This window comes from Sordaria macrospora, chromosome 6 (genome assembly GCF_033870435.1).
Source record: "Sordaria macrospora chromosome 6, complete sequence".
Classification (NCBI taxonomy): Eukaryota; Fungi; Ascomycota; class Sordariomycetes; order Sordariales; family Sordariaceae; genus Sordaria; species Sordaria macrospora.
The window spans coordinates 2757058-2769730 of record NC_089376.1 but is presented as its reverse complement, the minus strand read 5'-3'; the positions used below and the strand labels follow the sequence as shown (position 1 = coordinate 2769730).

The window sequence follows — 12673 nt, the reverse complement described above, 5'->3', positions numbered from 1 at the left end:
CGCACTGTCCTCGGTGGACTGAGTGCAACCGTGCACGACCCCGGCAGATCTTCATCCATTCACTGTATTTTACTGTACGGGCCCCTACCAACGCCTCGGCAAGCTCCGTTTCCAGGGATTTAAGCTTTGAGATCTGACGGGAGCCCCACCTGCACGACTTCCTCTTTTGCTGCATGCCTCTGCACCAAACACGGCACATCTTGTGTCCCATATTAACAACCACTCACTCGCTCACTCACAACCTCAACTTCAGTCTTTCCCATTCCACAACACATCCAGGACATCAACACTGCAGAGCCAACACACAACACGCACCATCCCTGCCTGCTCGGCTAGGATAATTCAGAATGGCTGCCGACTCCTCGTCGGATGAGTCCGACCATCAAGATCATCACTCTGACCAGGAGGAACACAGTTCTGACGCGAGCAACGACAACGAGTCCGGATCCGACTCCGGCTCTGATTCTGGATCCAACTCCGAGGTCTCTTCAGACTCAGACGACTCCAGCGATGATGAGGTGTCTTCCTCAGAAATTTTGACACGTAACAGCAGGGGTATTCAGCTTCTGGCGTCGATGCTCAACCTCGAAGCGAGTGAATCCCACTCAAGCGATGATGAAGATGACGACGACGACGAGCACGATGAAAGTGACCTTGCTGAACACATCTACGAATACCCGAACTCTCGCCAAGCCAGACGCAACGATCACCAATCTTTCCCCAAGTTCGCCCTCTTGCCTTATGAACTTCGCCAGCGCGTCTGGGAGATGTTCTGCCCCGATCTGACGGCAAAGTCACGCGTCTATGAGTTCCGCATCCTCCCTGCCCCAGGGAACCTGAACAATAATCCGGGCGATGTCTGGGAGAGCCACATACTTGACCAGCAAACCACTCCCACCCGTATCATGTCGGCTGTTCACCGAGAAAGCCGCGAGCATGTGCTCAAGAAATTTCCTGATGTTCTCACCTTTCGAAATGGCCAATGTACGATCCGCTGGAATTGCATGAACGACGTTGTAGTTCTAGGCGGCAGAGTCTCTCCCCCCTTCCAGCCAATACCAGGCTTTTCGGATCAAATTCGGAACCTGGCGCTCGATGTCGACCTTGCCCGCCACATCGATATCCGTTGGTTCCCGGAGCGGCTTGATTATGAAGCAATGTTGAAGAACTTCTGCCCTCGGTTGAACAGGGCGTTCTGCATCATTGATGACTCCGATTGTCCGGCGAGGTTTTTGCGCTGGTGTGCGAACAAAGAGGACCGCCATTACTTTGTACGGACCGAAGAGGAGGAGCCAGGCGTCGGAGAGGATGCTGATTACATGTATTGCTGGCGAAACCCTTCCAAGACCTGCGAATTCACCGTCGACAATAGCATTCCCGGTGTTCTGTGCGAACTGGTTTGGCGATCGCTCCGATACACCCAAAGTGGACTCGACGACAGAGAAAATATCTTCCAGCCACTCATACGCTTCTCTTTCGAAACTGGCCTTCGGCGCTTTGAGAAGATTGTCAAAGAACAAAACAATAACACCGACTGGAGTTTCTCTGACTATACTTCGGACGAAGAGCTTGGGGATGAGGAGCCGGATGAGTACGAGAGCTCAGGGATCGATGACTCGGAAATCAGCGAGGATGAGGTAGGGGGGTCAGAAAACGAAGATGATCTTGTTGTTGTGGCAGATGGCAGCGATCAAGAGGAGGAAGATTCGAGCGATGAAGAAGGGGGACCAAGCCGTGCAGGACGTGCAAATCAGAGTCATGATGTCCCCATCGAAATCTCCGACGACTCCGACGACGAATCTCACTCCGGGAATAACGTCCATCAAAATGATCGCCTTGGTCCAACCGACGCTGCTCGCTTCTCCAGCATAGACCCGTCGGATTCCTCAACAATGGATGAGGAGTCATCCTCACCACGTCGAGCTGGACCCTCTCGCTCTGTCGGCTCTGGTAGGAAACGGGTCTTGGAGTCGGATTCGGAAGAGGAGGAGGAGCATGATGGACCGCCCAGGAAAGCAGCGCGTATCAGCAACGAGAGTCGCCGCCGTGCCCGCGGTACTGTTGTGCTTTCGGATGATGAAGATGAGGATCAGGAGATGGAGTACGAGTCGATTGAAAAGCAAAGAGAAAGTCCTCAGAGCGCTTCAGGTGGTGAGAGTCCTGGAGACCCTGTGGTCATCTCGGATAGCGATGAGGAAGAAGAAGAAGAGGTATCGAGGCGGCGACTCAAGCGGAAAGCCATACGTCGGCCCAGAGTTGTGCCAGACGAGGATGAGGAGGATGAAGAGGAAGAAGAAGAGGAAGAGAAGGTACCAATGCCCCGGAAAATCACATCTCGTCGGGGACTGCGGCCCCCGGCTTCCGACACAGATGATGACGAGGACGAAGAAAGCGAATCATCCGCAAGCGATAGTGACGACTCGTCTGAAGAAGATGATGAAGATGACGCAGCCCCCACCAAGCCTTTGACTCTCGCGGAGAAGCTGGAACTGCATGGTCGAAATAATCCTATTCCTGACTCGGATGATGATAACGACGACGGTGATGACGGCAGTGTCAGCGGGGATGATTACGATGCGCGGAACTATGCTGATTTTCAGGATGACGAGGAAGGTAACGAGATCTCGGGTGAAGACAAGGAGGACGATGAAGAAGGCGAAGGTGGGCTCATTATGGATATGGCAGACGAAGAGGACGGGGAGGATGAAGACGATGAGTATTAGTTCCTACTTGGTCCAGCGTTTATCGCGATGATACTCGTTACTATCTTCACGTTTGTTGGGAGGGAGCAGAGTCTTTATTGTGACGTAATAGGTCGAGGGACACATCTACTCCGTCAATGAAATCCAATCATTTGACTATGTCGCATTCGTGTATTTGGGTTGGTCAGTGATGTCGAGTACATTGATCGAGGGACCGATAAGACGATGGTCGAGTCATGGGAGGCACGGAAGGTGCAAGGCGGGACTGTCACGCTCACACATGAAAGAGAAAAGAGCAAAGGATCTTAAAAAGACCCGAACCTTTTACTCTGTAGTGGGAATTTCTTCCTGCCGTGGGAAGGCTAACCAAGGTAGCTCGCACCTTCCACTTCCTGAACTTGAAAATTGGGAAGCGCCCTCTCAATCCTCAATTTATCTCTGTCCTTGTCATTCACTTGTGCCGTCTACCTCCTTCTCCTTCCCATCTGCTTCTCTTTCACTATTTTATTTCCTTCCACCGACTTATCCTTCCACCTTCTGCAAAAAGAAAAACACAAATTCGGCCCTTCATCTTGCAGACTTCACTTTCACCGTCAACCCTTCGGCTCTCTACCCAAGAACCATTTTCGAGTACCATGTGCCGCCTCCTTCGTCCTCTTCAAATAAGAACTCAAAGCCCTCGATATCCGAGTCCTTGAAGATTGCTAAGGGCGATAACTGGCCTTCTTGGCCCCCTTCGAGACCCATCGCGTTCTGCGAGCCTTCCTCCTCTGCCTTCCCTCCTGCCTCCCTTGCCGCAACTTCCCCAATCCCACGGTCAGCAGTTGTTATATGTTCTCCGGTCCCCGCAAAACTGGTTGTCAGCCGGTATAAACTACTCAAGTCGACTGGGATCTTCATCTCCAGGAACCTCTTTATTGCCTCCTCCAAATCCTCGTCGTCCTCGTCATCTTCTTCCTCGTCATCTTCTTCCTCGCCATCTTCTCCCTGATATCCTTCATCATTATCGTCCTCGATAACTGCTCTCCATGCCCTGTGATCAGAACCAACCCAAGTGCTAGCTCTCTGTGCAACGCTTGTACAAGCCGGGTACCTAGGCAAGGGCTTCCACCTTCTCCACTCGGACATTCTCTTTCCTTTCAACTTCCTCTTCGCTTCCAATTTTCCCCTCTCCTCCCCTCGACACTTTTCCCCTCCATGCTCCCTCCACCTTTTCCTCTTTGCGCCAGTAGCTATCGGGCCACCACCAACTCCAACACCACCACCACCACCTGGCAGTGAACCCGCATCTCCCATCTTCCCCCAAAAGTGCCCCTCAACAAGCGGGTGCTCAAACACGCGACTGGCCCTGAACGGGCGAGAAACCTCCAGTACGGACCCATAACCGGTAAGGGACGTGTCCCAAGGGGGTGGAGTATGTGGTCTCTCCTGCGTCTCTGGTCCTGCGAGAGTCTCTGGTGTTTCTGGCCTCTTCAGTCTCAGGCTGAGAAGGGAGCTAGGACTAGGGCTGGGAACTGGACTGGGGATGGCGATGGGGCGGCGGTGGAGTGGCGGGAAGTCTGAGTCTGAGAAATCATGCTCTGTCTCATCATCGTCCCCTTGTTTGGGCTCTTCGACAGACGTATCGGTAACTTGGCTAACCCTGGGTCGGAGTTCGCTAGGAGTACCGGCATGCGTCTGTTGGCTGGGGGTATGATGTACAATGGAAGATAGGGGTGTCTTTGGCAAGGGCGGTAGAGGTTTCTCCTTGGAAAGGAGGGCATGTATCAAGTCCCGGGGCGATTCGGAGAAGCTGTCCGGACTAGAGGGTAGAGTGGCGTCGTGAGGCTCTTCGAATGTACTGAGGGCACCCGGTACTTTCTCTACCACCGTAACCGGGGATGTTGGCACGATGGTTGAGGATGCAGAGGTAAAAGTGTAGTGGTCTGAGAAGGGAGATGGGGATTGCTCGGCCTCTGTACAACTGCTATCGTAGAGCTTTGCCTCACGGCATTGTCGATGGTCACGTTCAGGTACGGGACAGGGGATGTGGTGTTTTGGACGGTTTCTTTTCCAGCGAATTCGTAATCGAAATCGAAACCGGGGGCGTTTGGACTTGGGCTTCATGGCCCTGGAAGGTAACGAAAGAAGTGGCTGTGAGAGTGTGGCACCCATTGTTTTGCATCGGAAGCTTGGTGGTCGAAGAGCCGTTTTTGGGGTTGATGTTGAAGAGATGTCAAGTATTCTGTTCCCTGGCATTGGTTACTGAATTGCCTTGGTTGTTCATTATCTCCATTGAGACTATAATTGCAAAATGAAATATGCTGTAGTACGCAGTACAGCGTTCCAAGCCGTCCTTTTATATAGAACCAATGTTGGTGATGGCCATACCCAAGTACCGTAGGCGTGCATCAGCCAAGATTCACTAGCACTCGGGCATGATCTGTGACTCGGGTCAGTTGCTTACCTTATCTTGACAGGAATGACTCGAAATCAACATCGAACGTAAACAACACACCAGAATGATGAGATCATTAATCTCACCTTTAATGGAAAAGCCCTTCCTGACGCGAGTGTGTCACGTAAGTCGACTAGGGGCCTGTGGGTGCAAAGGCGTTGGCCACTGGCCGTAGATCCTATATATAAAGGAGAAGACATCTGCCTGATTCCTCAAATCATCATCGTCATCAAGTATGTACATGACAATCATTACAGTCATAAACCAAGTCCGAAACGGAGCACAGCTCCTTCCTTCGACCACATACATCCATCCATCAGCCACCTCATAAGCTTTCTTGAAAAAAAAAAAAAGCATGTGCATCATCCAAGCAAGCTTCGCCGAACATTGTTCAACAACGTCCTTGGTCATTGCCAGCGGTGGTTGTCACTTGTAACCCTCGCCATCGTCGTCATTCCAACATCGGCGACGACGGCGGCGGCGGCGGCACCTGAATCCCCCACCCCCTCCCAACGCTCCTCTTCCACATATTCCCAAACCTCACAACACACAAGTTCGAGTTCGAATCCCTCCTAGATCTAGACATACGACCTCGAATGCGACAGCGACCTTGACCTTCTGCTGCGGCTATGACTCCCGCTATGGCTCCTGCGATGTCCGCTGCCACCGCGATGGTGATGTGTAGTGGTTTTTCTAGTGGTATACACCCTCTCACTCCTGGCCGTATGTCCACCGTGAATCCACGCCAGCAAGCTGGTGATAAAAAAGAAGATGCAGTTCATGATGCCAAAGGCAAAGCACGCTTTCAGCATCGCGCATGTCTTGTTGACGTTAATTCTAAAAGTGTTGAAGTTGGCGGAACCGACGGCGCCCAGGTCGACGAAGTAAGGGTTGCCGCGGTCGACAGAGGTGCAGTTCACCGAGCCGATCCAGCGCAGGTAAAAGACGGCGGCGATAAAAGCGCCGACGAAGGCGAGGTCGACGAAGGCGACGAATTGCGCGTTGGTGGAGGAGCGGTGGTAGGTGAATAATGTGCCGATGCACCAGGCTAGCGCGAGCACCGAGACGATGAAGAGGATCAGGATGTAGGTTGGTGTGAGCTGGTTGGACTTGACGTAGCCGTCTACGAAGTAGGCTAGCATGCCCATTGTTGGTATCTGGAAAAGAGATGGAGGTTAGACAAGGCGGGTGGAACTGGCAGTGAAACATGGAAACATTCGGGTGTTTTTTTTTGTTTTTTTTTTTTTTGGGGGGGGGGGGGGGGGAAGGTCGAGAAGATATGCTTACCAGGGTGAGTATTTCTAGGAAGCGCCAAAAGGCGAACATCATTGCGAACAGCATCTTCGCTCTTTGAGCAAGCGGGTTTGGACGTAGACGGGTAGAGAGATTTGGCGGCTCTGAAATCCCTCGTTAAGATGGGATGTGACTGGGGGTTTGTTGCTTTCTGGGCAGCGGCGCAAAAGTGTCGAACTCGTCGCAAACAATCGCAGGACAGTCGGAAATCCAAAAAAGAGCTGAATGGTTGGGCGCGCAAAAGTTTATGTATGGCAGTGTGTCTGGTGACGGCGCAACTCTGCCAATCGGGATAAACTGCTTTAAGCCTTGGAGCCGTGAGGGTTGCCCGGTTTCTCTGTCGCTTGTCGCTCAAGTTGTTGCCTGACTCTGTGTTGTGTCACCCTTTTTCTTCTCCGTCTTTCTGTTTTCCTTTGCTTATTTCTTCTGGTTGGCCTTGTAAAGGTTGCCTTGGTACTCGTCTGGCGGTCAACAGGCAGGTCGCTCGCGTCAACTCGGGCTCTCAAAGGGACCTTGATAAACAACTGCAATGACGTCGATCGGCAGATGGTTCCTGGTTTCGAAGCTAAGTCCAGTGTTGTTGCAACCCAACCACGAGACAAGCGACCGACGGAAAATAGCTGGAAGGGGGCCGATCCAAAATCTTTGTCGACACCGTTGCTTTCGAAACCTCTTGTTCCTCCCGTCACTCTGAAGGAAAGTGAAGGCTGAACAAAACTAGTTGCGCTGAAGAGGATGCGCAAAAGTGGAGTCGACTGTTCGTCTGAAGTGGATTGTGGATACGGCTGTAGGTAGCTGCGGTTGTAATTGTCCACTCGTTGTGGCTCTTCTTCTTTCCGTAGAAACAGAAACAAGAAAAACTATTTCAGCGTATTCTGGTTATTCTCTGCAACATCAAAGGAAGAAGGGAACAAAAAGAAGATATAAAAAGTCTTCTTCGTTGCGTGCGTCTTTTCTTCACCGCACTTATGTAAGGTACGCAGAGTACCTTCTTGAACCATCGACTTACATGCAACCTTTCAGGTTCAGGACCCATCAACCCCAAAATCTCCAAAATGCGGGGGGTTGGCCCAATAATAGCAGTGACAAGCTTGTAGCGTGCTCCACAAGCGAACAGCTCAGCCGGGATGAGATCAGACGGCGCGCCGGGTGACGGGTCCCAGATCCGGTCGGGTCGGGTCAGGTCTCGTAAGCGCCAGCCAGCATCATCCTCCAACCTCTTCGTCAGGAATTCAAAGTCTCCGAGACTTCAGCTTCAGTCAACAATTCGGGTGGTTGAAAACCGAGGCAGTAGGTATCGCTATGACGTTGAAAGACGAGGTCTTCAGAAGAATACGTCAGCACACGTCTGGCAAACCCGAAATTTCGTCACAACCAGCACAGCCAGGCAACCCTGAGAATCCCTTCTATGTAGAAGTCTCAGACTCCCAGCACTCAAAGATTTCCAGGGACCATCCATCAGTCTTCAGGGAAACGAAACAAACCTTAAGCACTGCAATGGCACATCGGCAACGTCAACTTCCCCAATCCCCAAAGCATTTACAATGGGATGGTCCCTGCAGAAAGCCGACCCAAATACGGTGGCCCAAGTGTGTCTTAGGCCTGTTATAAAACTGGTCCGCGCTTTCAGTTGTAGCCAGATGCAGGGCAAATTATTTACACTCCACGCACAGCCGTGCGCACACTCCTCCCCGCTAAACGATTCATAATTCTTCCTTATTGTCGCCCCGCTGGCCTACGAGCCCCGCTGGCTTTGAGAGCGCTAAGGCTTGGAAATCAATGAGGAGACTTTAGTAGCAATAGGAGCAATGGGAGCAATGGAAGCAATGGGAGCAATAAAGTTTTGAGAGTAATAAAGTTTTGAGAGCAATAAGAATAATGAAGTTTTGAGAGCAATGAGGCTTTAGAAGCAATGGGAACTATAGGGAGATACTAGGAGAAGCGGGGTTATATAAATAGTGAGACGAATATTAACGCGCCCGGGCGCTTATCTATCACCTACAGCTGACAACAACCTTTTTACATTGAACTTAGGATAACGGGCCTAAGACACACTTGGGCCACCGTACCCAGAAAACCCCAAGACCAAAGCCGAGCCATCCAAGACCAAGCCAATGTCCCTGGAAAATCGGCTCACCGCCCGAAACCCTCAACCATCAAACATCAATACGGGACCAGCTGACGTACACTATGCAGCGATGAAACAAGCCGAAGCCTACCAAGGCAAGCCTAGAACCGGAGAGACTTTGTCGATCACTTTTCTTTAAAGAAGAAGTCCAAACTTCGTGATAGAACTGACCTTTCCCACCTGGCAGCAATACCATTGCGCTGTGGTTAATCAGCGTTGACCCTAACCCTTGGTCATTACATATTGTACCCTTCCTGACACACACCACAAGAACGAGAGAAAGTCCTCATCCCGCCCACCCTAAGGAAACGTCCCCTTCTCCGGCCCAAAATACCCTCTATCCCTCGGAATCTCCAGAATCCCCGTCCCTCTTCCGTCTACCCCCGCTCCGCTAACCGTGTTCCCCCACCACTCCAGCTTCCTCGGATTATACCCTACAGCAAAGAAGATGATCAGCCCGCTGATGGCCACGCCCGCCGTCAACGCCGCCGACAAGACGTAATTGTACTTCTCCCACCACGCCAATCGGTGTTTTGGCATCCAGTACATGAACACGTACGAGAGGATGAACCCAGGCGTCTTGTAACTCATGTTGCTCGGCGCCCAGTGCTGCACGCCCTGGATGACCAGGATGGGGTTCAGCCAGAGGAGGGACGCGACAAAGGGGAACAAGGTGCGGTCCAGCATGGCAAACGGGCGCGGCGACAGACGGCTGCGGAGCTTTTCCTTGACGCCGGGGAGATAGCGAGGGCCGTAGGTTTGCCCGAAGAGGAAGGACAGGGCGATGCAAGTGCCGATGAGGAAACACCACTTGAACAAGGGGTAGAGGGAGTTGAACATGCGGTCCGATCCGAGAAGGCCCCACATCAAAGAGCTGGCATAGAGGGGATTCCCGTCGTTGGCGCAGGTGAAGCGGGAAGGCTGGTCGGGAGTGCAAAGGCCCTTGACGTTGTTCATGATGAAGTCCTGGGTTCCGACAGCAACAAAGACTGTGAGGATGATGGTCCCGATCTGACTCCTGAACACGGCTCTGGGTGGAATCCGCACATAGTGTCCCATCTTCAGGTCTTGGACCATGTTGTCGCCATATCCTGCTAGAGCCCAGGACCCTAGTGTCTGCGCAAACAGGAATGCGTTGGTGTTTCCAGGTAACAGAAAGCCTGTTATTACTTGGATCAATGCTCCCAGGCCAAGGTTCGTGCCAGTGGTTGCCGACAGGAACGACAACGGCACGGCAAAAACGAGGTTGATTCCAATGACGAGAAAGACAAGCCATACCGGAGTATCGAGGGGGTAGATCTTGAGAAAGATGACCGATACAACAATTGCGCCCACGAGGATGACGAGGAACCACCAATCCGGGACCTCGGGATATTGTGCCATGAGCCGGCTATGAACGTCCATTGCGCCGGCATAATTTCCCTTCCCATGCCTCAAGCCGTGCCAGAAGTCCTTATATGCTTGGCCGATAGTCTTCCATTGGTTGATCATGATATAGAGGAAGTAGCTAAGAGTGAACAACGGTCAGCTCAAGACAATGGAATGAGTGGAAGAGCGGCGTAGTCGAAAAAATAGACCGCACATGGACAGTCCAATACGCCTTGCTTTGCTAAGAAAGACCGGCGCAAACCTGTTGTGGGAATTAAATTAAACAACACGATACATATATCGGATAGAGTCCATGAAGCATGCGTTCATCTAAACAAATGCCTAGTGGCTCAGTATAAAGGCATAATGAAAACGCTTGAATGTGTCATGTATTGACTGTAACACGTTTGGTTCATTTTTACGACCCTTCAAAGGGGTAGTAGACTTACACTGGGTAAAAGCAAAAGTTTGCTCCAACTGTCAGGATATATCCAGCTGAGTAGAAAGGTGGTGAGTAGTTCTGGTACCTGGTCTGGTCCAGTTGATTGTTGACCACCACCTTCTGGACCTGATACGTTGTCCCATCGTTGGCAAAGGCTGAGCTAGAGTTGATGGGCAGAAACCCCGTGTAGTTCATATTCTTGTAGTATATGCCCAGGATGATAAGGCCGCCGAGAATACCGCCAAAGTACATGGTGCAGGTGGCAAAGAAAGGTTGCGATAGCGCAGCATACGAGCTTGTAGCAACATTCCAGTCGAACGTGGTGATCGGGTTGAACAGTCCCAGGCCTGTTATTGAGCCGGTCAGAAGAGAAAGAAGCACGTTGTTCGGGGCAATCCAAGTCATCCAGTTGAATGTTGAAAGCGCAGTGAAGAGGTAGCCTGGCAGCCAGTAGTAGACCGCCATACTGAGCGTGCATATGTAAAAGAAGCGGTAGCGGGAAATGGTCCACCCGTAAATGTTTTCCCTTGGTTCGGGTCTTGTCAGAGCTCGATTCATGGCGATTGTTGGAAGGATGGTCGGCCACAGCGCCTTGACAGGGTATACACTGAATCTGCGCAGATACCCGGCAAATCCCATGCCCATGAGTTGAACAAAAAGCGTTAACATGAGTTGATATCCGAAGTTGACAAATTTGAGGCCGTAGAATACATCCATTTTTTGTACCAAGATCTGTCCGATCCGTCAGCGTATACTATCCACAGTAGTAGTCACACCGGCAACATACCATTCCATATGAGTTGGTGGTATAAATGGCAATATTGTAACAAATCGTAGCAAACATCTGCTCCTTGAATGTCCACGGTCCAGGGTTGAGCGAGTGACGAACACTAAAGACTGTGATGCCCCAATCTGGCAGCACGTATTGGAGGAACTTCCCACATGGATATAGCAAGATCTGAATAACCGACCCACTAAGACCTGTCAAAAACAATCAGCACAAGTTTGCAAAGGGTGATCGTAAAGTGAGTTCCAGAGAAGACAAGCTCATACACACCGATAGACGGAAATCTGCTGTTAAAGAAAGTAGACATAAAGGTTCCAATAACCGCCCACGCCACCCCCAAGAAGTATGCCCTGATAGTCTCAATCGGCACCGTCGGGTCATCTTTCAACTCCTGGACTGCACGAACTCCTGGGTAAGGTGACGAGTAGCGCATCAGGGTGGCATCGACTCTCAAGTCCCGGTCGTAAAATTCCCCATACACCTTGGGGCCTTCGAGAAGGTGCTTCATACGTTCTCGCATCTCCGAGGGGAAGTTCCAGTCGTCGGCGTGGAATCGCACGGATTCCTGCACGATGGCGGTAGCCTCCTCCTCGGTCATGTTGTCGACCTTTTCGCAGATGTAATCGCCCTCCCCGTTGGGAGCTAGTTCTTCGAGCATCTCATGGGGGATCTGCTCGCTGAATCTTTGAGTGGTGCCAGCGCTCGATTGGATCTTTTCTGGGTCATGGCTTGATACGCGTCGGGCGGTGCCGCCGTCGAGATCCTCGGCGGTCTTAACGGTTGGTCTTGCGGGTTGCATGGTTATCGTAACAAGGGGTCATCGGGGTTTGGGAATTTTGTTGACCAAAGCTTGACTACAGCTGATGGTGGCAGATGAAGGCAGTAGTCGGATGACAGGTTAAGATGAGGGTATCGTCGAGTGATCGTCTCAAACTCACATATGTCTGCTGGTCTGCTGGTCTGCACTCTGCTCGGAAGAGTATCTACACCTACATGAGCAGCATGATATCCATGTATGACTGCCGCCGGGTCGGTACTTGTAAGACGCGCACAAGGGATAAGAATGCGGGGGCGTCAAAGAGAGACATCATCCTTGATGAAGACCATTCCCCGCAAATGGAGGGAATCCAATATCTCCTTCCCTATCTGTTGAACAGTAATCTGTGTCTTGCAGTGTCATACGTTACATGCATTCTAATCTGAACGGACATATGATCGTCAACGGCCTGGATTTGTGGTGGAAGGCGAAATCTAGTAAAGTGCGGGGAAACAAGGGTGAGATTGGGAAGGAGCAGCAGCAGAACACTACCTCGACGTTGGCTCGTACGGTACCACATGTTGGTGATTCAAACTTGGGGTTTCGGGAATTGATTCATCTATTTCCGAGATCCGGTTGATAAGATCGTCGCCACCACGGTCTGGAGTGGTTATGTCTTGTTTTCGGACGAAATCTTGGTGATGGTGTCGAGAATCACAAAATATGATGCTCAAGAGGCTACCCGTGCTCAGTACAGTG

General features: G+C 51.4%; 4 protein-coding genes across 4 annotated transcripts; 1 reads left to right on the top strand and 3 right to left on the bottom strand.

The window, feature by feature from the left end:
- Positions 1 to 347: 347 nt before the first annotated feature.
- SMAC4_03586 (uncharacterized protein) lies at positions 348 to 2853 on the top strand (the record flags this gene model as incomplete). The annotated part of the gene is made up of 2 exons (XM_003351234.2): positions 348 to 1950; positions 2020 to 2853. 2 exons carry the CDS (start codon positions 348 to 350, stop codon positions 2721 to 2723), a joined length of 2307 nt encoding a protein of 768 aa, XP_003351282.1. The 3' UTR covers positions 2724 to 2853.
- Positions 2854 to 3311: 458 nt separating this feature from the next.
- Positions 3312 to 4856, bottom strand: SMAC4_12603 (uncharacterized protein; the record flags this gene model as incomplete). The annotated part of the gene is made up of 1 exon (XM_024655430.1): positions 3312 to 4856. The coding sequence occupies one exon, from the start codon at positions 4854 to 4856 to the stop codon at positions 3312 to 3314; it is 1545 nt and encodes a 514-aa protein (XP_024511318.1).
- Positions 4857 to 5280: 424 nt separating this feature from the next.
- Positions 5281 to 7213, bottom strand: SMAC4_03585 (uncharacterized protein). The gene is made up of 2 exons (XM_024655429.2): positions 6427 to 7213; positions 5281 to 6296 (listed from the first exon to the last, which is right to left on the bottom strand). The coding sequence occupies exons 1-2, from the start codon at positions 6478 to 6480 to the stop codon at positions 5718 to 5720; spliced, it is 633 nt and encodes a 210-aa protein (XP_024511317.1). The 5' UTR covers positions 6481 to 7213; the 3' UTR covers positions 5281 to 5717.
- A 1647-nt stretch (positions 7214 to 8860) lies between these two features.
- Positions 8861 to 12163, bottom strand: SMAC4_03584 (uncharacterized protein; the record flags this gene model as incomplete). Its single annotated transcript, XM_003351231.2, has 4 exons — positions 11428 to 12163; positions 11158 to 11351; positions 10378 to 11102; positions 8861 to 10067 (listed from the first exon to the last, which is right to left on the bottom strand). Exons 1-4 carry the CDS (start codon positions 11954 to 11956, stop codon positions 8861 to 8863), a joined length of 2655 nt encoding a protein of 884 aa, XP_003351279.1. The 5' UTR covers positions 11957 to 12163.
- Positions 12164 to 12673: the final 510 nt, after the last annotated feature.

What these genes read in the sequence shown, in the direction of transcription:
- SMAC4_03585 (XM_024655429.2), bottom strand. Translation starts at nt 6,480, where the DNA reads ATGCTGTTCGCAATGATGTTCGCCTTTTGGCGCTTCCTAGAAATACTC. An exon ending in TCCTAGAAATACTCACCCTG is followed by an intron (nt 6,297 to 6,426) that starts GTAAGCATATCT and finishes TCTCTTTTCCAG; the next exon opens with ATACCAACAATGGGCATGCT.